Raw genomic sequence first — 24,941 nt, forward strand, 5'->3', positions numbered from 1 at the left:
CTGACACACACCACAGACACAAGTAGCTTTGGGAATTTTTCCCTTTCTTAAGATCATTATTCATTTTCCTTCATTGGCTTTTATAACAAAATAGATTTTTAAATGTCTAAAATATATAAACAATCTGTGATAAACACACATTCCAAAAATGCTGATCACTCTGCTATGGGATGGGGAAGGGGTGTTGGCCTGGTTTGTCAGCCTCAGCCACAGGTAGTTCTCTAGTGGATGCTACCAAAATCCAAAGAAATAGCGGGAAGGTCTGAGGCTGGCGGGTCTTTCCTGGCCCTGCATGGGCTGGCTTTATTCTGTGGGTTCGGGGAGAAAACTTTTGTAATCACAGGAGATCGGGGCACATGTCACCTGAGGCCTCCATCCCAAGATGTTCTATGGGTCCCTAGGTCCTTCCCCTGTCCACAGGGTACTAGGAACGAACTCCCTAGCCAGGTTCTCCCTGCCTCAGCGTGGCTATTGCAGGCAGTGACAGGGATGCCGCAGTGACCTTAGGCTGTCCTTGTCCTCGCTGGCCTTCTGAGAAGGATCCAAGCTCAAGTTAGCTCCTCAGTGTAAAGACATTCTGTCCAGTGAGATCCATATTATCAGCTGCAGGTGGACATGGGCAGAAGGGGATGGCAAGGAAAATCTCAGAGGCTCTGACTGGACAGAGGTAGCCATGACCACCGCACCTGGTAGGCAGAGCTGGTCCCCTGGATGTTCATCCACTACCGATCAGGCCAATGTCTCTCCATTTTAAACATGCCACATGGAGCAGGTAGGTGGCACTCCTGAGGAGGGGGCATGACATCTTCCAGCCATCAATGGCTCCAGGAGACTGTTGCCTGGGGGACAACAGAGGCTGCCTGCCTACTCAGTCTCAGAGCCTCCAGGGAGTCAGAAGAGGCAGGAGCCTCTCAGGCTACGGGCGTGGCGCAGGTCTGCAGACAGGGAACGGCTCAGCTGGCGGGTGGTGAAGCGCACATTCTCAGCGGCCTGTGCAGCCTCGCTGAGTGCGGCCTGCAGCTCTCCTAGGTCATTCAGACCCAGATGGACAGAGTGCCGGGTTCCCCGAGATCCCCGGGCAGGCTGCGGGGAGGCTGTCCGGGCTGAGGTAGGTGCTGGGGTTGCATAGTACCTGGGGAGAGAAGGAAGAGTATGAGTAAGAGGCTGTGGGTTGGGAGCCCTAGCTGCACATCTCCTCTACTTGGAGGGATAAAGGAGAGTAAATGTGCCAGAGCCCGTCCAGGAGCAGGTGCAAGGCAGGGTTAGTCCACACCATCCTCTCGCTTAGCAGTCACTTACAGACCACCCACCGTGCGCTGCCTGTGTGCACCCTGGGGCTGTCACGGAATTCTACCAGCATCAGCAGGTGGCAGGTACTGATGGAGAACGTTAAGCTGAATGACTGGGCTTCCCAGAGGTAGCAGAGCAGCTCACACTCCCTCCTTTAGGGGAATCTGGGCTCACTATGGCTCCCATACTTGGAGCTCATAGGAGGGCCAGCTTGGCCTGAGAGTTCCAAGCTTTCCAGGGCAGAAGCAAAGGCACTTGGACTACAGAATCTTTGCTGCAGGGCTGCATATGGCCAGCAGGTGGCAGCAGAGCACCGCCACAGTTTCTTGTTCAACCCCGGAGCATGCTCAGTCTTGCTGTCTGGCCAGGGAGGACCCTGAGGCATGGTTTGCTCTAACTATATCTAAAGCACTAAGGCTACTGGCCACTCTGGCTTCCCATACATTCCTTCATGTAGTCATGTTTATCATCCCAGAAGAAGAAACAGGCCAGACAGGCACAGTGATGTACCCCAAGTCATTCTCCAATGGCTGGCCACTTAATCCTCCCTTCCTTGTGGTCACCACATTCTGGTGAGCTCTTCCCTGGGCCCAGACTGTAAAGATTTGCCTTGAGAACAGTAGAGAACCCCGAGGCTCCCAGAAGGCTGCTAAATGTCACCAAACCTCTCCTGCCCAGGGACAGGACTCCATACCATGGGAGTCAGGGTCTGGACACGAAGCAAGGCTGCCCCCTAAGGGCCCACCTAGACTCAACCAAGAAGGCAGAAGAAACTGTACCCCAGGCCTGGTCCCTCACAGAGCCCCAGTGCCTGCTGGTGCCTTCAACTTCTGTCCCTACTGGCATCCGCGGCCATAGAGGCAGCTACCGCCCCATCACCCTCAGAGGCAGACTGTCTATTGGTAACACTGCATCCCACCTGACTCCCTTCACAGTGGAGGAGAGATGGCCAAGGTATCATTGAGTCAGTCACGACACTTCCCGGAATCACAGAAAAGACTCCACAAACATCCCAGTAAGAGGGTCTTGGCATGTCTCACTCAATCCTCACACAGCAGCGCCTGGCAGAGCCACCCCCCCATTGAACAGATAGAGAAACCGAGGCTTATAGAAACAGTCTCCTGCCTCAGCCACAGCAGTGATGAGAGGAGAAGGTGTTCCCTGTACAGTCATGTCTGACCCTGAGATGTCACCAGGCCACCGTGCCCACTCTTTGCTTCTAGGTAGGTGGTGTTCAATCTCAAACCCATCTAGTTGGTGGCCCTGGCATGCCACAGCCACGGAGACAGGGCCATATGGAGCAGCTGCCATGACCAAGAGGAGGCCCCAAGTAAATGTAGGGGATCCTGGGTGGTACCCCAGAATAGAAAATGACTTCAGACATAAATCAAGGATGCTAGAGGAAAACCAAGGGCTTTGATTAACACTAAAGCATTGGGGTTGGTTCTCTAGGAGTAACATGATGAACAGAGACATCGGAACAGGCTTCGGGGAGGTGTAGTGCGTGGGAGAACTGTGTAGTATCCACTCAATTCTCCTAAATCGAAAACCATTCCACCAATGAAAGTCAATTGAATAAAAGAAGGGAGAAAAAAATCAGAAACTATTCTTACTACTGTTTAAAAAAAAAAAGTCCTTATTACAGGCTTACTCACTAGGAGAGGGAGATGGCATGCATTCTAGGTCTCCAGGAAGCTGTAACTCCCAGAGACAGGGCCCTCTTGCCAGTCTACTTTACTGCTGGGTTTCCAGTACCCAGCAGTCTGCCCCCTAAGGGTTTGTTGAGTGACTACAAGAATGTCAGGCATGCGCTCCATGTCCACATGGGTAAATTACAGGAAGGCACTATCCGTGACTCACGGCCCTCTGACGTGATATAAGACTGCTGAATTTGCAGGTACTCAGGCAGGCTAGGGCAGCTGGAAGGGAATACTCACACAGTGGGTGGTGGGTAAGTCATGATAGGAGCCGAGGAGATGTAGGCCAAGGCTGGCGGGGCTGGGGAGGCAGCAGCCAGGTACCAGAGTCCAGGAAGCGGTCGTACTGGCGAGTCCATCTGCTTGTTCTTCCGTTTGGGGCTGGGGGTGGAAGGTGCAGTTTTCCTTGGGGTGTTCTTTCCTGTAAGGAAGGAAAGAATGCACAGACATTGTGTGAGGATGTGGGCAGATGCAGCCCACGGCACTCCCAAGGTACGGCCACGCCCATAACTGAAGGAAGACGCTGAGCACTCATTCCTACCAGAGGGGGCTGAGTTGGGGCCATCTGCTTCTGCAGTGGACCTGACTGTTCCACACAGGGGACAGCGGAGGGCGTCAGCAGCCGACGGTCCTGGGGGCTCTCTAGAGACAGCACTGCCTGGAAGGGAAGAAAGAGAGAGCTGTGGAAGGGATGACCTGCAGAGGCCACCAGGCTATGTGCCGGAGGGCAACATGAGCAGCAACCATGACGGTATAAGTAGGCACTGACCACATGCTAACCACTAAAGACCTTCACTATCACTCCACAGCGCCCCGCTGCTCACTGCGCTAGCTGCTCTGCCCATCTCCCCTCTACCGTCGGGAAACTGAGGCACCACGAGGCAGTACTTTGCCAAAGGAAGTGGCCATCTGATCTCATGCCCAGGCCCTCCAGATGACAAGCCCATTTTGCCTTTGAGACAGTCTCGGTCCTTCCATGGGAGCCCAGAACAGTCACTGGGAGACCAGGTCAGTGGAGAGTGAAGGGGACAGTCCGCAGCAGGGATCACGGTGCTCATGAGATGCAGATCCTCAGTGCCGCCCCTGGCTGAGCATCAGACTTCTCCACTTGCTCTCCGGGCCAAGATTGGCCAGCACACCCTCTGGGAACCTCCCATGCCCGGTCTGGTCAGGTACCCCAGGTCTGTGTTTCCCCTGGCCATTCTGTTTTGTTGCTGGTTCCTTAGGGACAATATTGGTAGGTGCTGAGTGAGCGTGAATGAGTGAATGGGTGAATAAATGAATGGAAAGGTCTGTCGGGACAGCGATCCATGGTGGTGAAGGGCCAGTACTCTGGAGTCATAAAGACCTGAGTTCAAATACCGGCGCTATCACTTGTAAGCTGTGTGCCCTTGAGCAAGTTACTTAATGTCTCTGAGCCTCTCCTCTCATAAAATGGTTCACAGTCAGCCCTAATAAACATTCCCAATGGTGAGAGGCTAAGCCTCAACCGCCCAGAACGCTGCCTCTTACCTGTGTCTCGGGTCCTCCTGGGCTGGCAGTGGGGACAGGAGGCTGTGCCACTGTCCTTCAGGACAGCCTTGGGGGACAGGATGTGGTACTCCTGACCTGGGGAAGAATCCGGAATGATCAGTCAACACCTGTGTGGACACTGGTTTAATCATCTCTTTCCTCTTCCCGCGGTTTTATCAGTTGTCCACTGCCTAGCTCCTCTGTACAGGTGAAGCACACACCGCCGACGGACCCACTGTACATGTGTGTGCACGTATGCACAGAACACAGATGCCTGCTTACTACTGCCCTCTCCAGGCTCCTGGCGGCGTCTCTGCTTCTAGAAGTGGCTGCCAGTTCTTGCCCTGTGGGAGTGATTAGCACACCCAGCAGAGGCAGGACCTGGAAGCTGGTGTGGCAGAAATGTCATGAGTCAGGAGTCGGCGTCATCCCTTCCTTGCCTCGGGCTCAGTTGAGGGGTCAGCAGTGTCTCTTCCTGGGCTCTAAATGGCTGGACAGAGGGACATCATAGGACCGATTTCTGGGACTTGGGCAAGGACAGAACAGGACTGCACTGGACAGCCATTGGAAAGCCCTTTGAGGCCACTAGAAAACTGGCTGGTCCCAGCATGGTCTCAAGCTCCTGAAATCACACTGGATAGACGCGAACGTGTTCCAAGTTCTCAGCCAGTTTGGGCTACTTAATAAACACCAAGGGCTGAGGCAGGGGAGAAGGCTCGGCAGATAAAGAGCTTACAACACAAATGTGAAGACCAGAGTTTGGATCCTCCACACTGACAGAAAAGCTGGGTGGGTACAGCGGCCCACCGGTAATTCCAGCACTCGGGAGGCAGAGGGGGTGGGGGATTCCCAGGGCAAGCTGGCCATCTGGACTAGCTGAACAGGTGAGACTGGGGCTCAGTGAGAGATCCTGCCTCAGCAAATAGAGTGGAGAGAGATGGGGGGGAGACAGCAGACCACGGCCTCTGGTCTCCACACATATGAGGGCACACATGCACATGCAGTCAGGCACACATGTGCTCATACACACAAACATGTTTACAAGTGCATATGGATAAGCTAAACATAACCCCAGGGCTGAGAATGGGGCTCAAGTGTACGCAAGGCTCACCTGTGTATTGGCCCCGGAAGGAGACTCTTTCCTTCCGCCTCATGCTGCCTGCGGATCTTGTCCCCTCCCGTGCGACCTGGGGATGCTCTTCCAAGGTCCTGCTCTTCCCAGATGACAGCCGAGGAGAAAGCGATTCAGATTCTGAACCTGGGGTGGAAAGCGAGCCTCAGAAGGGGCGGGTGGGTGGGGCTCAAACTGCTTGAGGAGTGAGCACAGTACAAGGGCAGACGTCAGAGCCATGCTTGGGTTTGAGTCTTGGGTCTTCCCAGGGGACCAAGGGTCCACAGCTCCAGAATCTCAGCCTGGAGCGTTGAGGCTATCACACCCCCGTGCAGCAACCCTAGGAGGTAGGTGCTCTGATTTCTATACGGTCCGCTGTCACTTTATCTGCTCAGAGCAGGTGACAAACTGGCCAGGGACAGGAACTGGGGTTGAACCCCAGTTCAAACTCCACAACTGTTCTCTGTCAGTGAGGTCCCTGAACTCTGGCGTTAATGTCCTCAGCAGGGCACACATCCACTTGCAATGGAGGCTGGTGACCCTCAGCCCCCTCCCTCCTGGGAGCTGCATCATCTAAGGGGCTAGGACTAAAGATGTACTTTGTCTCAGAGCACAGCAACAGCCCCAAACACACATACAGATGCCCTTCTCCAGGCTCATTTGGGTTCCCTGGCCACAGAGCCTACGTGGTGACTGGGGACCCTCAGAAACCAGTCACAAGTCTCTGGTCACTTACTTAGGAACAGTCTGGGTACATCCCGAGGCACGGAGGAGGACCTGGCTCGCTGTCTTCCTCTTGGCCCAGCTGGCTCTGTACCATTAGGCTCCCCAGACAACCTCTCTGTGGATTTACTAGCAACATGGAAGAGAGATGACATCACTGGATGAGGTTTTGGAGACAGCCTCCACAGATGACCGTGGCATGTGTGCATCCCTTCCATAAATTAATGTGTGGGGGGGAGGGTAAGCATAAGAATGGACCAATGACCATGTTATGAGGAGAGGGGAGAGTGCAGTGTCTAAGCCCACGTGCCCAGAGAGGGCCAGAGGCTGGCTAACTCCATAGGGAACAGAGGTAGGGGTTGGGGGCCGTCTTCTACCTGCCATAGTGGGAGGCCCAGGAGGCGGAGGAATCCGTCGGCTTGTCCTGGGTCCGTGTGGAGTGGTCGAGTTGGGCTGCAGGAGTTGGGCTGCCTGGGTGTGGCCGGTGAAGGCTGTCCTCCAGCTGTAGGCGGAGCCGCGACACCTCTGCCTGGAGATCTCTGATGGCCTGGCTGGAATGGCGGGGAGAAAGAAACGGGAACATGTGAGCACCTAACAGAGCTATCGGGCCCCCAGTGCCGCCTGGAGGGGGCGGCTTTTGTCTTTGCGGACACAAGCTCAGACTGTGCGGTCCAGTGATTCTGGAACGTCCCTTGCCACACACCTTGACACTTTGCTGAGTTCGTGGCCCACAAGCAAATCTGGGTAACCCACCCGTGAGGATGACCCTCCTAACAGGCAGCCTTGGCTTCTCAAGATAGAGAGTAGGTACAGAATAGAAAACACTGACGCGGGCTTGGTGGAACATCCCTGCAATCCCAGCACTCAGGAAGCCGAGGCAGGAGGATTACCACGAGTTCGAGGCTAGCCTGGGTTATAAAGCAAGACCCTAGCACACAAACATTTGCAGACTTTCCATCCTGTCCTGCTGGGTCAGGGCGGCCCTATCTTCCCTACCTCCTTCCAGAGCTGTAGCTGTCTGAGCAGAGTTCTCTGCTGCTTTTCCTGCAGATATTCCTACCGACCACGGCTACTGCCAGCAGAAGACACTCCGTGCATTTGCCTCCCCACCTCTGACCCAGAAGGATAAGCACCCTATCTCATAATCCCAGACCCGTCAGATGCTGGGGAACATCCCTGGACTCAGGCTTCAGGAGGGAGAGAACAAAAGGTCGCAGAGTGGGACAAGGGGATTCCACGTGCTTCTGGTGCTGTGAAGTGAGCAGGCTGGAAGATGGTGTCTGCAAGGCTGCCTTCTGGACCCCCTGTGAGACGTCTAGACACAGCCCAACCTCCTGTCCAAAGACACGGAACTACTTAAGGGAATGTTGCCTATTCTAGCCTTTGCTAGGCTCCCAGCTCGCTGAGCTCTCAAGGTCCTGTGGCCTTGCCGGCACTGCTGGGGACAAGCTAACCGATACCCCGACACAGACCCCATGCACGGAGCACCACTAGAGCCTGGGCTTGACGTGGTCATCTTCCAGGCTGAGGTGGGCTCTGCAGCCTCACTATGTGTGACACCCAGGCTGGAGACTCCCCTCAGGATCCCTGGTGAGCGTCTCCTGGTACCACCTGCAGACATGATCTCTGTGGACTGCACATGAAGGCTTGGGGACCTCCCTCTGGCCATGCCCAACTAAGCTGTGTGTGTACCAAGCATGGGTCTCCTAGGTGATCCCCAGGGAGATGCTTGCTGGGGTTTCCAAGGCAAAACCCAGGGGCCACGGTGGCTGCAGGAGGGTGAGCGCTCCCAGCAACTGGTTAAACCTGGGACACAGAGCTCAGCTGCCTGGTCTGGGACCTGGAACACAGCCTTGGGTGTCACCTGTCCTCTGTCTGGGTCTGTCAGGCTCTTGGGCTTCCTGACATAACACTTCGGTTGCCGGAGGTTCACCGGGGGACTGTCGTTCATCTTTCTCTGCAGATTCACTCTGACCCCACCCCCAAACCAGCAGCCAGCCAAACAGCCAGCAGGTGCTCCTTCGCCACGTGCCCCTGAGCCTTAGAGACCACCAATCCCCACTGCGTGCCAGCCCAGCAGCATGCCACCAACGGCTCTTCTTAAAAACGTCCCTTCTTTCCCCAGTCCAGAGTCACCTTCCCCCCACTGAGTCACCCTTCTTGGCCTCCGCCCCTTGACCTCTGTGCTGACCCCAGTAGCAGCCAGGGAACTTCTAAAGCACAACAGTGACATGCCACTTTGCCACCTAAAGCTTCTCATTGTCCTCAGGACCAACTTTCACATCGCCGCCCAGCACTCACCCATGCATTCACCCATAAGCTAGTCACTGGGCAAACTGCCACCTGCCATGCTGAAGGCCCTGCAGGGTCTAGGCCACACGGTCTACCTGAGCTGCTTCTGCATTTATTGCTCTTGACACACAGAGCATCTCCTCTCTAGTCACGGCTATCTGGTTCTTGAGAGGAGACATGCACCCTCGCCTCCTGGCCTTTGCATGTGCTGTTTCCTCCGCTAGAGATGCTCTTCTTGGAGCCTTCTTTAGCTCTCGGCTTCCTCCAGGCTCAACCTCTGCTCTCCTACAGTCCTTCAGATGCTACCACCCACAGACTGACCGCCCTTGGGGAGCACCTGCAGGCTCCTTTGACTCTAAGACGGTGAGCTTTCCAGAGCTGAGAAGTGTCCAGTCCATTACTGTATCTCCAAGGCCTAGCACAACATGAGCGAATCTCTCTCTCTCTCTCTCTCTCTCTCTCTCTCTATATATATATATATATATATATATATATATATATTACATATATATATAATATATATATATTACACACACACACACACACACGCGCGCGCGCGCGCGCGCGCGCGCGCACATACAGGCATGCACACACACACATGCATGCATGCATGTGCACACAACTTCACAAAGGTCCAGGTAGACTGCAGGGGTAGGGAAATTCAGTTCAGACCATGGTACAGAACACTGCGATCAGGGAAGGATCTCAGCAGAAAACTGCCAAGAGAGGTGACGGATTCTTGCCATCTGGCCCAGGCTTGTATAGAACCCATAATCCTCCTGACTCCACCTCTCAGGTATTGGAATTATAAGGTGTGGCCCCCATGCCTCAATCGATACTAATCTGCAATACAGATGTTGCACAGCAGGGCTAGTGGTGGAGGATGGTCTCAGAGTCAGAAAGGTGCACCGAACAATTATATCCCATTGGCTGGACGAGAGTCCTTGAAGTCAATGCCACTGAGGTCCCATGAATCAGCTCCAAGCTAGGAGGCAAGATCCAGGTCCACCTTCCCGAGCACAGGTACCTCAAATGTGTAAGCCAGGTAGGGGCCCTCCATGGCCTTCAGCCTCCCCCACTTTCCTTCCTACAATGAGGTGGGATGGCGCAGACTGTGCCCACTTACTCGCGCTCTGTCCTGGTGAGGAGGAGGGTGGCAGCACTCTCTGTTGATCCATGTGGCACGGAGGCAGCTGTGGGGGCTGGGGCAGAGGCTGGGCTGCTTGCTCCGCTGGGAAGGAGCTGTTTGGAAATCTGCTTCTGTCTCTTGCACTCAGACCTGGGCACCCCTAGAGAGCAGAGAGAGGCCATCATGAGCAGCAGAGATGAGTCTGGGAGCTTCAGCTGAAGGGTGGGGTGATGGGCAAAGAAGAGGTGGGAGGGCGTGTGTGTGTGTGTGTGTGTGTGTGTGTGTGTGTGTGTGTGAGCAAGTGTGCACGCAAGCACATGCTGGTGTCCTTGGAGGCCAGAGGTGTCAGATTCCCCTGGGACTGGAGGTGTAGGCAGTTGAGAGAGCCTGGTGGAGATGCTGGGAACTGAACCCAGATCTTCTGCAAGAGCAGTAAGTGCTTTGAACCACTTAGCCATCTTCCCAGTCCCTGTTTGTTGTTGTTTGGTTTGGTTTCTGAGGCAGGATCTCTCACTGCCCTGGGGCTGCCAATTTGGCTAGACTGGCTGACGAGTCTGCCCCTGAAATCTACCTGTCTTTGTCTCCCTAGCACTGGAATTACAAGTGGCACTCGCTCGCATTTTCACTTGGGTTCTTGGGGATCAAACTCGGGTCTTCATGCCTGCAGGGGAGACCCTTTACCAGCGGAGCCATCTGTCCCGCTCCCCTGTCTGCAATCTTTCATTTTCTTGTGGTGAACCTCCATAGCATTTCCCAGCCCGAAGTACAACACGAGGCTGTGTTTGATACTTCAATTCATACAGTTTGGCCACTCCCAGGCTGCAGCCTACCCAGGTTCCCCACTCACCCATCTCAACCGCTGGTGCCTGTTCCGGCGGGGAACTGTGTGCCCCTCTCCGGAGAGAGCCGCTCAGGCTGGAGAGATGCCGCTGGGTTCGGCTTCTGGGTGTTCCAGCCTCGGTGGCTCTTCTGGGAACCACAGAACCCCTGGCCTTGGGAGGCGAGGCTCCATCACCAGGCACAGAGGCAGTGAGGTGCGGGGCTGATGTCTTTAGAGTGCTGGAGGCCAGGGGAGAAGGGACACACTGAGATTAGACAGAGAGGCCTCAGGCCACGGTGCCCAAGCTGCTCTCTGAGAAAGTGCGAACTCTCAGCCTTAGGACTGCCCATCTCCAGCATCTCAGTATATCTGAGGACTGAGGACAACCTCATCTGGGGCATCCTTGTCCTCACATTTGATAACAGTGCACCTGACAGCCGTAGAGGGAAGGACCAAAGCTCGGTTCATCTTGCCAATTCTAGTCCCTTCTTCACGTGAACACCTACGTGGCCAAGTGATCCTCCAGGTGGCCAGCACCTGACCCTGGGGATCACCAGCCTCCATGGTGACTATACCACTCCCTGTTTCCTGCAGATCTTCACCCTCCGCTTTCCTTGAGTTCATTCTGGTCTCTGTACCCAGATACTCTTCTGTCCATGGCGTCTGTCATCCCATTACCCTCCTGCAGCTCCCATCTACCCACTCCATTTCCTCCTGCACTTGCTTAGTAAAAAAACATCTCCCAACAGTTGCTAACGGACTGGGTGATATTCAGTAAGACACGCTTGTTATCGGAGCCTCTCCCCTCTATCAGCATGACAGGAACAGGGACCATCAATGGGGTTGAAGTGACGGCATGCAGACGCCAACACATGTCTCTGGGCCACCACGGTCACTTGGATTTTCGAGATGTCCCAGGCATGTGAAAATGGTGGGCTAGAATACCTGATATGGGAGAGCCGGTGCTCTGGGGTCTGGGTAAAAGGTGACACTATGCTGGTTTCTGAGCCCACGAAGCCACTGTCTGTCTCCGGTGACACCATCCAGGGCTCCTAGAACAGGCCATGTCTTTTAAGTCTGAGGAAAATATTCCCATGCATTGGGAAACCCCTCCCCAATCCTGGTCTCACATTCCAGGGCCTCCAAGACCCCAGGGCTGTCTGATACCACAGCCAGGCTAGTATAAGACTCCCTGTCCCAAGAGGTCTCTGAGTAGGGTTTGCTGCCCTGAGGACTGGGCTCCATCTGGGCTCTTGGGAGAGATGCTAGGGTATGCAAGGCATAGAGGGGGGAGAAGGAGAAAGCCTTAACCCAGGGTCTTTTGGTGCAGGCAGTCCCATGTGCTGCAGAGATGCCCAGGACAGCATATATCACGCACACACACCGGGACGTGCGTTTAAAGCAGAACACAGGGAACACGTGAATGACATCAGTGCCCCCCAACCTCAGTGTCCTCAGGGTCTAATGTAGAGACCGCCGAGTATATGACACAGTTAGGAACCAGGTCCCAGCTCGGACACACTGTGACATAGGCACAAGCTCTGGAAGGAGGCCGACAGTAGAGTACAGGGCTGGAGGTGGCCTTGGGCCCAAATGCTGACTGACGGGCGAGGCTCCGGCTGCAGGAACGGTGGCATGCCAGAAGAGTGACACATGAAAAGGGCCAGGGTGGGCAAAGTCCAGGAACAGAGCTCAGACACCGGGGGATCTTCTGAGAGTATCCCACCAGCACACTCACCTCAGTGTGGGACCCGCCAGCCCGAAGCAGAGCTTTTTGAGGTAGGAGCTCTGTGGGCCCGCTCTCCTCCAGGCTGGTTAGACTGCCCTGATGAGACGCCATGGGTTTGGTGCTCCGCTGGGCCACTTCAGCTGTACCCAGGCCTGGTGTGTACCTATCTCTGGCCATGGATGTCCGGAAGCTTGGTGGTTTCATGGATACCGCCTGTTCCTCAGCTTCCCTAGCAGAGAAAGAGATAAACAGCATTCCTGAGCCCCCCATGTGAGCCAGGTGACTCAGACCTGGGGCTCAGCCCACCCATCCAGGGGCAAGCTCTGGCATCAGACACACATCCCTGGGGATGCATCCTGGCTCTGTCACCTGGCTGTGTGACCTTGGGCATGGCACTTTCCCTCACCTCATACTCTTCATTGTAAGGTGGGAACAAACCCCACCCAGCACGTAATAGCAGAAACACTGTGAAGGACATGGCTAGAGCAGAGTTTCTCAGAGTCCAAGGGCTCACATGCCTCCTTTCCCATGTTAACTGTTTCCCCAGACTTCCAGGGACTCAAAAAGTCAATGTTTATAAATGGAAGACCAAGATTTTGTGTTACTAATGGAAACTGACTTTAGAAATAATATAAGAAACATGACAACAACTTCACAGGCTGGATGCTTTTTGTTGTTGTTTTGTTTTGTTTTCCTGAGATGAGACTTGAACTCGGGGCATGTTAGGCAAGTGCTCTACCACTGAGCTACATTCCTAACCCTTTTGCCTGTCCTGCCAATGGCCACCCCTGTGTGGGACACTGGAGCTTGTGACAGAGGGCCACTTACTGGATAGCAGCCCTATGGCTTTCCTCAGCCTGTGCTGGGTGCTGTCCTGGGGGTACCCTTGTGGCTTCTGCTGTCCCTGGAGCTGTGGCTGGACCGTCAACTTCCAAGGTACCATGGTGCTCCTGCTCCTCTTCCTCCTCCAGGTCCTCTTCATCTTCCACCCTCAGAGCTTCAGGAAAGGACTTCACGCTGAGGTATCTGGAGGAGGATACCCAGAAGGGGTCACCTCAGCCCACGGGGACAAACAAGACCCAGTGTGGCTGGCCCAGTAGTGGACAGTGCCTCTGTCCTATGGATACTCACCGCTCCAGAAGGCCATGGAAGTCCTGTTCCACCTGAAGCTCCCTGTCCCTGAGTGGCGCTGGGAGCTCTCTCGGGCTTTCCTCTGCCTTGATGCCGCCCAGGTTCACCTCCTTGTTCACCTCCTTGTTCACGGGGAGTCTGAAAGAGCTCCTTGGGGAGGTCGCGGTGGCGGCAGGCTGGGTCAAGGAAGTGGGGGATAGGGATTAATCATCATTCTGAGCACCTGCCTCTGCCGTTTCGTGTGACATGCTGAAGAGCAGTTAGTGGTGAACTTGTTGGCCTCTCTCCTGCCATTCGTTCAAGTGTGTGAGACACTGAAGACCCGCAGGGTCTTCACGGCTAGCTGCTGTGATCTGAGCTCCTGGCGCTTGCCAGGCACACTGCAGACATAATTTCTCCTCAGTGCCCCAGCACACACCTCACAGAGAAACTGAGGCTGGTGCGATGCACTAAAGCCATACAGAAGCCAGGGCAGACTGCCTGTCAGAGGCATCTGTCCTCACTTCTTCCCCTGTAGCCTGGCCACCCACGCTTCCTGTCAGCACAGGAAATGCCATCTGTCACCACAGGAGATGCCACCTGTCACCACAGGAGATGCCACCTGTCTGGGTCGTTCTGTCCGCGGGACAAGGCTCAGGGGGAGTCTCCAACACTCAGGGCCAGCATTCTTAGCCCACTCATCTAATGCGCTGCGCCACCCTGCTCATCACCTGCAGGCACGTTCCCACAGGCCGGGATGAGGAGCTCAGGGACACAGGGCTGCCACCACTGCCATCTGTGTGATCACAGCCCACCGGCCGAAGGGAGAGAGTGGTTGTCCCTTAACAGACCTCGGTGTGGAGAGAGGGCCCTGTTGAAAGCACGTCCCACACAGAGGCTGTGTCTGGTGTCTTAGCTTCGTAGGCCCCCACACCCCTTGTCCCTCACTCCAGGCTGGGGGCCTGGGAGCCAACCTGCCGGCCTTCTCTCTCACTGCCACCCAAGTCCGACCAAACGAACCTCGGAACCTTGTCCAAGCTCACGTACTCACCTCTCCCTCTGCCCTGCCACTCCCAGCCTCGCTGGTTGACCCTGGGTACCTTCTGCCACCCCATGCTGAGAACCCAAGGAGATCTAATTCCAGGCTGAGACATGAGTCACAGGCTCATCCTCACAAGGCCCAGGCCGTGGTCTCCAGCCACACGGCAGACTGTAGCCCACTCACTCTCCACACGCAGGCCACGGTGCCTTCGCCAGGATCCTTACCCTACTGAATGACTTGTGTCCGCACTGAACAAGTCCTGCCTGCTCTCAGATCTCACTTACACACTTCTTCTTCAGAGACAGTTTCTGTGCCCCGCTCCTGGTCAGCTGCGGTTCCTCCCTTTACTTCCACAGAACCTGGACTTCTCTTTAGAGTGCTATCAAAATATAAGTAACTCTACGAATAGTTCATGTATTCAGAGAACTCCACCTTCTGTTCTCACTGAATCCCCGCCGTGTATCATGGGGTCTAGGGTACGGCACACACTTCCTAAATATGTCGTGAAGAAATTAACGTGGAATGAATAAAGGAAAGAAATGGGGACTGGCCCGGCGTGATGGGGCAAAGCAGTACCTCATGGTTGGTGTGGGCAGCTGGCGAGGAGACTGGCCCTGAAGGTGTAGGCGGATGAGTTGGCCAGGCCGGGAAAGGTGTGGCTGGGGTGCTGTCCTGCAGGTCTGGCCTGTGCGATTCTGGCTCTCCTTGGGTCTGGTCCATATGGTCCTGCAGCTCTTCCAGGCGCTGCCCCAGGTGGTATATCTCTGTCTCTAGCTCCCTGGTGGAGGAAATATCAGCATGGCGACAGGTGTCAAATCAGAGACCCTAGGAATGTCCTCTCACGGTCCACATAGGCCATTAATAGATGGCATCAAGAACTTCAATAGCAAGATGATAAAACCCCACTCGGAGCCAGGAGGCCTCAGCTCTGTACCCTCCACTATCCCCATGCTGTGTGACTCTAAGTAATCCCAGTTTCTTCTGGCCTCAGTTTCCCCACTGTCTAGTGAGAGGCTTTGCCGTTCTGATGTCCGAAGTGCACCTAAAGGGACTGGATTCTCAGCTCTAGCCACATGGTTCACTAGGACAGGGGCTCCCTCTGCTCCTGTGAGCAGTGATGTGTGTGAAATAAAATCTTCCTGGACATAGAGGAAGCCAGGGGCCTGTCCCGCCTGTCCTCCAGGGCCTGTCTCTCCAGAGCCTACCTGCAGAGATTGAGGGTCCTGGGACTCCCCTTGGCGGCATCAAGCTTTGGGTCCAGGTGCCGTTCTCTGCAGGCCTGAAGGTATTCTGCCTCAAGGGCCACGTGGGCTGCCCTCAGCTGCTCCAAGCTCTGAAACACAAGGGCCAGGAGCTTTGAGTGTCTGCCCTCAGGGACTCCATGACCACACATGTCACAGGTGTCTCCTGCGGGGGCTAGGCGACTCTCACGGGGCTTGAGAAACAGGCTGTGGTTGGGCATCTCTGGAGGCTTCTGCCCAGATGGAGTTCTCTGCCATGAGACACTTGAAGTCTGGGAATCAGCCCAGAGGCCACTGGCTCTTCCTGGGGAGATTACAGGTCCCATGGTACCTGGTCAGATGCAGCATCCACTACACTGCCACTATGCCCCATAAGGCTCTAGTCCCCCAGAGGGCCTGGATCTTCGCTCCTGATTTGAAAACTGCACCGTTCAGAAACTGTAAGTCACTCTCTTCCCCAGTTCTCGCAGATAGTGAGGACAGATGGCATTATCATCCCACACTATCCACAGAGGTGACTGTCACGGTGACTCTTAGATAGGGCATTCTACATTCATGCATCTCCACTCCAACGGAATCTCAGCGAGAGAAAACGAGCCAGTGAAGCACAAAGACGTCCTTGAAGTTGTTGAAATGCACACAGTAAGTGAACAGGTTGTATAGGCAAGACTTGAACGCAGGCCCCGAGCTCCTGGTCCTAACAACTCTGCCAGGCCCTCATAATAGTAAACACAAACATTGTCAGTCAGTATACGGCTGCTGGTCTCTGGCCTGTTTAGTCCCTTCCTATATGAGCCTAGGAAGAGGCTGAGACCAAGGGGAACCCAGAATATAGTTTCCAGCCATGTCTGATCTCCCAGAAGCCCCCAGGTTCCCTATATATGGAGGAATGAGGTGGAGAGGAAGAAAATGACATTTTAAAATTGTCATTTGTGGCAGGAAAGATGGCTCCACGGGACTTATGCTAAGTGAAGACAGATAAGGAGAAAAGTCACATGCTCTCTCTCACATGTGGAAGCTAAAAACACTAGCATAGAAGAGGAGGCAATGGCCACTAGAGACTGGGAGAGGTCAGGAAGGGAAGGTGAAGGCTGGCCGTCACGTGCCACAGCAGTTAGGTGGGAGGAATAAACTGATGTTCTGTGTTATAGCATTATTACATACTTGGGCGCTAGAAGAAATCTGAATGTGTTGGCACAGGCCTGTAATCTACTTGGGAGGTTGAGGCAGGAGGATGACGAGCTTAAAGCCAGCCTGGGTTTAAGGTTAAGAATCCAGTGAGATTCTGTCTTGAAACTGAAGAGCTGGGGCCAGTGAGATGGCTCAGTGGGTAAGGTACTTATCACTCAAGCCTGGTGAGCCAGATCCAACTCCTGGAACCCATGCCAAGGTGGAAAGTGATAACTGACTCCACAAAGCAGTCCTCTTACCTCTACACTCACACACACACACACACACACACACACACACACACACACACACACACGTGTATGCATACATGGATGTTCTCATCTCTCCCCCCTCTCACATATATATACACACACTAATAATATATAAAAAAAAAGGTTAAAGATGAAGAGAAGGCTGAGGATACAGCTCAGTGGTGGAATGTTTCCCTAGCACACATGCATGGAACCCTAGTTCAGACCCCAGGACTGTGGAAACCACAACAAAAAGAACTACAAAAGAGGAATTCAAAGGTTTCTGACATAGAGAAGTGACCAATAGTTGAGGAAATGGAACTAGAGTTTGTTACATACATTGATGATATCATTAAGCTGTATTCCATAAATAAGATTGCTCTGTCTATTAACATTTTAAAGGAATTTTTTTTGAGACAGTGTCTCATGTAGTCCAGGCTGGCCTATTATCCTTATGGAGCTGAGGATTGACTTCTGACCTTCCTGCCTTCATCTCCTGAGTGCTGGGATTACAGGTGTGTGCCACCACCACACCCAGTTTTATGCAGAGCTGGGGCTCAAACTCAGGACTTCACACATGCTAGGCACACACTACTGTCCCGAAGAAACGATTTTATTTTCCAAGGGAAATTCCTGATCTCCTTGGTGATATGCTACAGCGCATGTCACACACCCTGTAGCAGGAAACTGCTGTGGCGTTTGTCACAGCCTAGGAGAACATGCACGCCATGATATTTCTTGGGGTCCTGCATCTGCTCCCCAAAGCTGATTTCTGCTTCCCTTCCTCCCTGCCTTCAACTGGACTCTTTCCCCATCGGCTTCCAGGGAATCGGTCCAATGAGAGGGAGCTGGAAGGGATGCTGGAGTGGAGCAGGTCTTCCTCCTGGATCTTTCCCCACCTCTGTGGGGACTCTGATCTCACCCACACCACACTACCAGTCTTTCCCGACACAAACTCCCAAGTTTGAGGTCCCCACATGCACCTTCCCTAGGGCCCTGACTGGCAGCAGGAGAGAGATTAGACATATCTGACTATAACTACCTAAAACCCACATCCAAAGGAAACAAATCTATCCTGGCACAGCAGTTTCATGGAGAAATGATCCCCTCTCCTACTTATCCTCGGTTCCAAGTTTTGGGAAATAATGGGAGAGTAGGTTAGGAAGCAAAGGCCCTTTTCTGGAGCCTGGGGGTATGGCAAGGCAGGAGTGAGGACTCAGTCAGGGCTCTGCCGCCCACTGCTGTGTGTTTTCGCTGTCTCTTCTCTCGGGGCTTCTGCATCACCGTAGTTAAGCAGGGATAATGATCGCAGGTCCCCTGTGGGCGTTTATGATGGAGAGATGAGACAGGGATGGCACACCCAGCGTGTCTGGTAAGCCATCGTGGCTCAGCAGGGGCGTGCTGTTGTGACACAGTAAGCAGCTGCCTGGGCACTAAGTGGGAACTCTCAGCTCCCGTGAGAGAGGCAGTTCTGGGGCACAGCCACCAGCCTTCAGCAATAGGGGCTCAGAGACTCAACTCTGGGGATAGCCTGTCTGGTCGCTGCAGCACCACATTGGATCGTCGTACCTTGATTTGGTCCTGGGGAGGGAGATGTCCGGCCAGTACCAGTTCCTCGTAGGAGTCCACCTGCACAATAGGAGGGAAAGAAAACAAAGATCTGAGTTCTAGTCCCACCACTGCAGCCAAAAAAAAAAAAAAAGGACAAAAATATTAAAATAAAAATCGCAATGCATATTTACTGAGGAATTAGGGTAAGCTGAAATAGAGAAATTTATATAACTGAATTATGGCATGTCACTTATATAATATGTAAAATAGAAAATATAATATGAGCTACATATACTATATAATTAAAAGTTTTGTGGGAATTAAAATGTAAAAGGAATAAGTGAAATTAATTTTAGTAATATATATTTTTATTTGAAATTACATTTATTATGTGTGTGCATGTACATGCACATGCATGGATGGGCAGACTCACACATGCCATGTATGTATGTATACATACCATGTTGTGCCTGTGGAGGTTAGAGGACAACTTTTAGGAGTCAGGTCTTTCCTTCTACAGTGTGTGTGTGTGTGTGTGTGTGTGTGTGTGTGTGTGTGTGTGTGAGTGTATGTCCTGGGGTTCAAACTCGGGTCACTGGTAGTAAGCCCCCTTTCCTGCTGAGCCATCTTGCTGGCCCTTGATATATTTTATTTTATCACAAATATCATTTTGATATGTAATCAATAAAAAAAATTTACGAATGAGCCCAGTGAGAGATTTTGTTATTGTTGCTTTTAAAGACCGGGTCTCACTCAGTACCCTAAGCTGGTCTTGAACCCACAGCGACCTTCCTGTCCCAGCCTCTCCAGCTGAGCTACCAGCCTGTGCGATAGCTGAGTGCCACTTTGAGCTCCAGGGTTATCCTCACTCAAACCTGTTCCGTGTCAAGAACACAACAGCCCAGTAAGGGCCAGTGGCTCCTCCCAGGTGGGACAGCATGGCTCTGGAGGAGGCATCAGCTGTGCCCTGCATCTGCTCAGTGTGACTCGATTGCCAGAGCGAGATGCCATCCTGGGGAGGGGGGCAGAACCAAGAATGGTAGCGACGGAATGAAACCCAGCTCTACCACGAAGGGGCTGGAAAGCACCAGGGGAACTGTAAAACGTCAGACATGAAGGAAGGATGGGGCTGAATCAGCTTGTGTGACATGTCCCAAACAGAAGAACTGCAGAGACAAAGGCGAGTGAATGGTTGCTGGGGTGGAAGGGTGGGACAGTCAGGGGCTGCTTCCCGGACAGTGTCTTTCTGGGGATGGAAATATTGTAACATGGACCTTGATGGCGGCAGGATGGTAACACAGGAAAACACATGAGCCAAGTGTGTGATATGTGCGCCAGACCTCAGTAAAGCTGCTGCCCTACCCCGAGCCCCCCAAAAGCAAAGAAAAGAATGGTGGTAGCGGTGAAAGAAATTGGTTTTCTGGACAAGGTAATGTAATGATTGGGTTTCTATTTGTGTAATGGAGAGCAGGAAGCCTCGAGCCCAAGGTGGGATTCTCGCTTGGGCTCAGGGCCCAACAAAATGTCTTGTTTACTGGCTTTGAGCTAGCTTACTTTATTCTTCTCTATGTGGACTTCCCCTCTGCCCCAGCGCCCCCACTTCCGTTTTCAGAATGTGGTTAGGGCGTTGTGTCTTCATGAGCCTCTTTAGACACCTTTGGAACGAGGCCAAGTGTGAAGATAGACAAAGACCTGCAGACGACTCTGAGATGCACTGTTGGCTGAAAAACCTTAAGAGGTAGCAGGGTTGACTTCAGTAACAATGAATGAAGTGGGGGCAGCTTGTCATGGAGAGGAAAAGTCGGGTGGAAGTCAGGGAGAGAGCAGAGGGCCTCCCTATGGACAACCATGGGGCACCTCCACGCCTAACTGGAGGAACTGTGACGGTAGACGGTTGCTGATCAATACACAGGTCCAACCTTATCCTCAGTGACTGGGGGGGGGGGGGCAGCTGGATCACGTGATGCCTGAAGGCAATGGGATGGTCAAGTTCCTGGAAGGCTGAGTTTGACTACATGGAGGTAGAGCAGAGACATCTGGGGCTGGGGGAAGCATCTCACACACATAGAGGCCCCATGGGATGAGGTGTTTCATGGGGCAAAACCGGGGTTCACTCACCTTGGCTAGGAGCCGGCTGGCCTGAGAGGTCAGTGCCTGGGTCTGTTCTGTGGCAGGCTGGTCTGTGGCAATGCCTTGGCTCTGAGGAAGCCGCCCTGGGGTGGCCATGCTGGGGGACGAGGAGGGACTCAGGTCTGCTCGTGGGGACGGCCACCCTGGAATACACAGCCGCTGAACCCTGAGGCTGAGGACAGTTCCCCAGTCCACTGAGGCTGAAGGCCTGAGGCCCACTCAGACCACCATATCATCAAGCTATAGCCTGGCCACTTCTGGCTACCTTCACATTAGCCCAGGAAGAGGGAGGGCCACTATGATGCTCCCACTACCAGAGAAAAACGAGGCACAGATCTACCCAAGATGAAAGCTGAGAGGGAGTGGGGCCTGGGGTGTGGACTCTAATTCAGGGAGAAACAGGTTCGAATCCTGGCCCTTTCCTTTCCAAGCTGTGTGATTCTGGCATGCCTTTGCCTCCCTGAGCCCCAGGTCTCCCAACTATCATGGGGTTTAAAAGGTGCGTTCCTCACCAGCTCTGTGTGGAGATTAACTGAAGCCATATGTGTCCATGTTAGGGCTTACACAAGAGGCCAGATGGCTTAGCCAAGGGTCTACCCAGCTGTTTAGCTTGATCAAGTCAGTTGGCCCAGAGAAGGGCCTTGACACTCTATTCCCCTGACTCTAAGCCACTGTCACCCCAGGGTGGACCAAATGTCCTGGGGCAGAGTCATGAGCAGGAGGATGCCAAAAGCCTGGCTCCTTCCCCAACTCACCTGTGGCCTCAGAAGCCTGTGGATTCTGCGCAGGGCCAGGCCACCACTCTGCTGATCTGGGTTGTGGGATAGAGAAGGACAAGACCTTGCTTCCTTGTGGCATTGACCCAGAGCAGATGCTCTGCCTGGGCTGGGGTGGGTCTGAATACAGGTGTACCTGAGGAAGAGGGGGGCAGGGAGGGGAGAAGTCAGGTGGGGGCAAGCTCACTGGAAAGAGGCCACAATGCATCTGTCATCCAGGCTTCATCCATCCTCCAAGCAGGAACCCTATACTCACGCTGGGAATCATGAACACTACTTTTCAGTGATGCCCACACTGGGCGGAGGACTTACAAGCCCCTGCCTGTTCTCTTTACAGAGGTCCTGGAGGGGAGGCAGGCAGGGACTACTTCCCCATTTTTCTTGCTTTTCCTTTTTTTCCCCTTTTTATTTATTCTTTTCTCATACAATACATCCTGACTGCAGCCTCCCCTTGCCCCACCTCTCCCAGTCCCCACCACCTCCTCTCGCCTCCAGATCCACTGCTCCTCCGTTTCCCTTCAGAAAAGAGCAGACCCCCCAGGAATATCAACCGAGCATGGCATAACAAGACTAGGCACAAACCCTCACGTCAAGGCTGGATGAGGCAACCCAGTTGAAGGAAAAGGGTCCCAAGAGCAGGTAAAACAGTCTGAGACAATTCACTCCCACTGTTAGGAGCCCCACAAAACCCCATGCTAAACAATCACAACATATATGCAGAGAACCTAGAGCAGACCCATGCAGGCTCTGAGATTGCCACTTCAGTCTCTGAGAGCCCCTATGAGCCCTGAGACTCTGAGAAGTTAAGTCCCACAAAATCACCAGCTAAGTACCTGGACAACATCACAATGCCACTGTGACCCCAAAGCCTATGGCTTTACACTGGTAACAATAATTGTTACTAATGGTATTTATTATATGTGTCCAATACATATACAATAATCATTAGCATTTTAATAAAATATTTTCAACAATAACATTGATAATAATAAATAGATTGATAAATAAAACACTGATTGGCCAGTAGCCAGGCAGGAAATATAGGCAGGACTAACAGAGAGGAGAATTGAGAGAACAGGAAGGCAGAAAAGGAGACACTGCCAGCCGCTGCCATGACAAGGAAGATGTAAGGTACCGGTAAGCCACGAGCCACGTGGCAAAGTATAGATCAATAGAAATGGGTTAATTTGAGATAGAAGAACTAGATAACAAGAAGCCTGAGCCATTAGGCCAAACAGTTTAAATAATATAAGTGTCTGTGTGTTTATTTTATAAGTGGGCTGTTGGACTGCCGGGACTTGGAGGGACCCGGAGAGAAAACTCTCTAGCTGCAGTAAATAGTAGTAAATGGCTGTTTGAATGAAAGAAGGAATGTCATGCACAGAGGAATCCTGCTAAGAGCTGTGCTCTGACACTGTAGATGGTGCGGGAAGTGTGTAGGGAGGCAGCCGACCGGGCTTCTATCACACTGGAGCTCAGCAAGAGAGAAGCCAGGTTACAAGCAGGGTGTGAAACAGAGTTGGGGAGCCAGGGTCTGCTTCTGTACACAGGGGTGTGCTGGCGGAAGCTGCATCTGAAAACACTCCGTCTGGCTAACTGTGGCTTAATACGTGCGCTCCAAAGCCAGGCACAGATCCAGGCTCCGTTGCGGTAGACGTCCGAGTTCTAGCGTGGACGGCAAGGCTGGCATCTCATGCATGGAGTCAGTACTCAGGAAACAGCACCGGCCCCCTGCATATTTGGTGTTGTCACCACGGTGGCTTGGAAAAGAGTGTCCCCTCGGTCTCAGGATCTGCACACTTGGTCCCAGTTGGTGGCATTTTTTTGGTGGGACCAGGAGGTGTGGCCTTGCTAGAGGAAGCGTGTCACTGGGGCGAGCCGTGAGGTCTCAAGCGCCACAGTGTTCTCAGTCCGCTCTCCCTGCTTGCAGCTAAGACGTGACTGCTCAGCTGGCCACCATGACCGCCTGCCATGCTTCTGTGCTGTGATAGTGATAGATGTCCCTCTTGAGCCATAAACCCAAGTCAACCCTTCCTTCTGTAAGTTGGCTGGTCATGGTATCTTATCACAGCAATAGACAAGTAACTAATACGGCCACCACCATCTCCACCATCACCACCATCACCATTATCACCACCATCATCATCACCACCATCTCCACCATCACCATCACCATCATCTCCACCGTCATCATCACCATCATCACCATCATCACTATCATCATCACCACCATCACCATCACCACCATCTCCACCATCACCATCACCACCATCTCCACCATCACCATCACCACCATCTCCACCATCACCATCACCACCATCTCCACCATCACCATCACCACCATCTCCACCGTCACCATCACCACCATCGTCTTAACTTTCACCATCCCTCCTCTGTCTTCAGCATCCTCCCTATCCTTATGTGTCTATGGCGACATGAAGACAGGCCAGGGAAAAAGCCCACTCCCACGATGCCTTGGCACCCCTTTAAGAGCTCAGTGGGCTACCCTGACTACCCTCTGCCACCCCAGGCCCAGGACTAAGCCGCTGGAGACGGGCCTAGTCAGACAGGAAACCCCTCTGCTGTTCTTGGGGCTGGCTGTTTCGAGCACCGTTTGGAGGCCCTCCCCGCCTCCCCCTCCTTCAGACCGAGCCTCCCTAGCGGAGAACAAAGCTGGATTTTCATAATCCTCTGTGCCATCTGCTCAGCTCTGCCTGTGCGCGGGGGGGGGGGGGGGGGGGGGGGCGGGGGGGCTGCCCACATTGCACCCCTTTCTTCCTGAGGTGACCCGAATCCCAGGGGAGGCCCCGCCCTCTTGAATTTCCTGCCCACCGTGCCACCTGGGGAGCAAGGTGAACTTGGCAGTTTCCAGATCCAGAGGATGAAAACAAGGGAGGCAGAACCCCAGGCCTGTCCAGCTGTCCAGAGGAAGTGGGGACCAGGGAGGAGGCTTAGCAGCTGCTGAGCTGCATGGGCCTGTCCCCGTCATGACCTACCTTCCTAGACACGGTAGACCCTGTGGTGCAGCCCTCAGAACTCTGTGCAGAGTGGACCAGGGAGTGTGGGAAACATGGGGTTAAACAAATGAGTATTCTAGGCACAGATGGGGTCTCGGGCCTTTAAAATGGTAATGAGCTTTATGAATGGGGCAAGAAGGGAGGGGGCCGGATTGCTTCAGCTCCTCCTCTGAGCACAGAAGCTCCCCCACCTCCCCGCACCGCATCCCATCCGGAGCTTCTGTATCCGGAGTGGCAGCAGAACTCACTTCAGGAAAGGTGGTAACACCACCCCCATTCCTTCTGGGGTGGTTTCTGTCCCCTCAACTCTTTCACATCCCCCTGTAGTTGAGACGGGGGACAGGAGCTGG

General features: G+C 53.5%; 1 protein-coding gene across 1 annotated transcript in view; it reads right to left on the minus strand.

Moving 5' to 3' along the window:
- Positions 1-269: 269 nt before the first annotated feature.
- Akna (AT-hook transcription factor) overlaps positions 270-24,941 on the minus strand; it is a 33,587-nt gene continuing 8,915 nt past the window's right edge. The window contains exons 4-21 of the mRNA XM_059254451.1: positions 21,554-21,710; positions 20,787-20,941; positions 18,687-18,746; positions 15,661-15,788; positions 15,032-15,233; positions 13,435-13,610; positions 13,132-13,329; positions 12,313-12,532; positions 11,520-11,626; positions 10,602-10,813; positions 9,752-9,914; positions 6,711-6,884; positions 6,347-6,462; positions 5,611-5,757; positions 4,500-4,595; positions 3,529-3,645; positions 3,228-3,408; positions 270-1,132 (exon numbers count right to left, since the gene is read on the minus strand). Coding sequence (XP_059110434.1) covers positions 892-1,132; positions 3,228-3,408; positions 3,529-3,645; positions 4,500-4,595; positions 5,611-5,757; positions 6,347-6,462; positions 6,711-6,884; positions 9,752-9,914; positions 10,602-10,813; positions 11,520-11,626; positions 12,313-12,532; positions 13,132-13,329; positions 13,435-13,610; positions 15,032-15,233; positions 15,661-15,788; positions 18,687-18,746; positions 20,787-20,941; positions 21,554-21,710 — 2,850 coding nt within the window. The 3' untranslated portion in view covers positions 270-891. The remainder of the gene's footprint in view (positions 1,133-3,227; positions 3,409-3,528; positions 3,646-4,499; positions 4,596-5,610; positions 5,758-6,346; positions 6,463-6,710; positions 6,885-9,751; positions 9,915-10,601; positions 10,814-11,519; positions 11,627-12,312; positions 12,533-13,131; positions 13,330-13,434; positions 13,611-15,031; positions 15,234-15,660; positions 15,789-18,686; positions 18,747-20,786; positions 20,942-21,553; positions 21,711-24,941) is intronic.

Source organism: Peromyscus eremicus, chromosome 2 (assembly GCF_949786415.1).
Source record: "Peromyscus eremicus chromosome 2, PerEre_H2_v1, whole genome shotgun sequence".
In the NCBI taxonomy this organism is placed as follows: Eukaryota; Metazoa; Chordata; class Mammalia; order Rodentia; family Cricetidae; genus Peromyscus; species Peromyscus eremicus.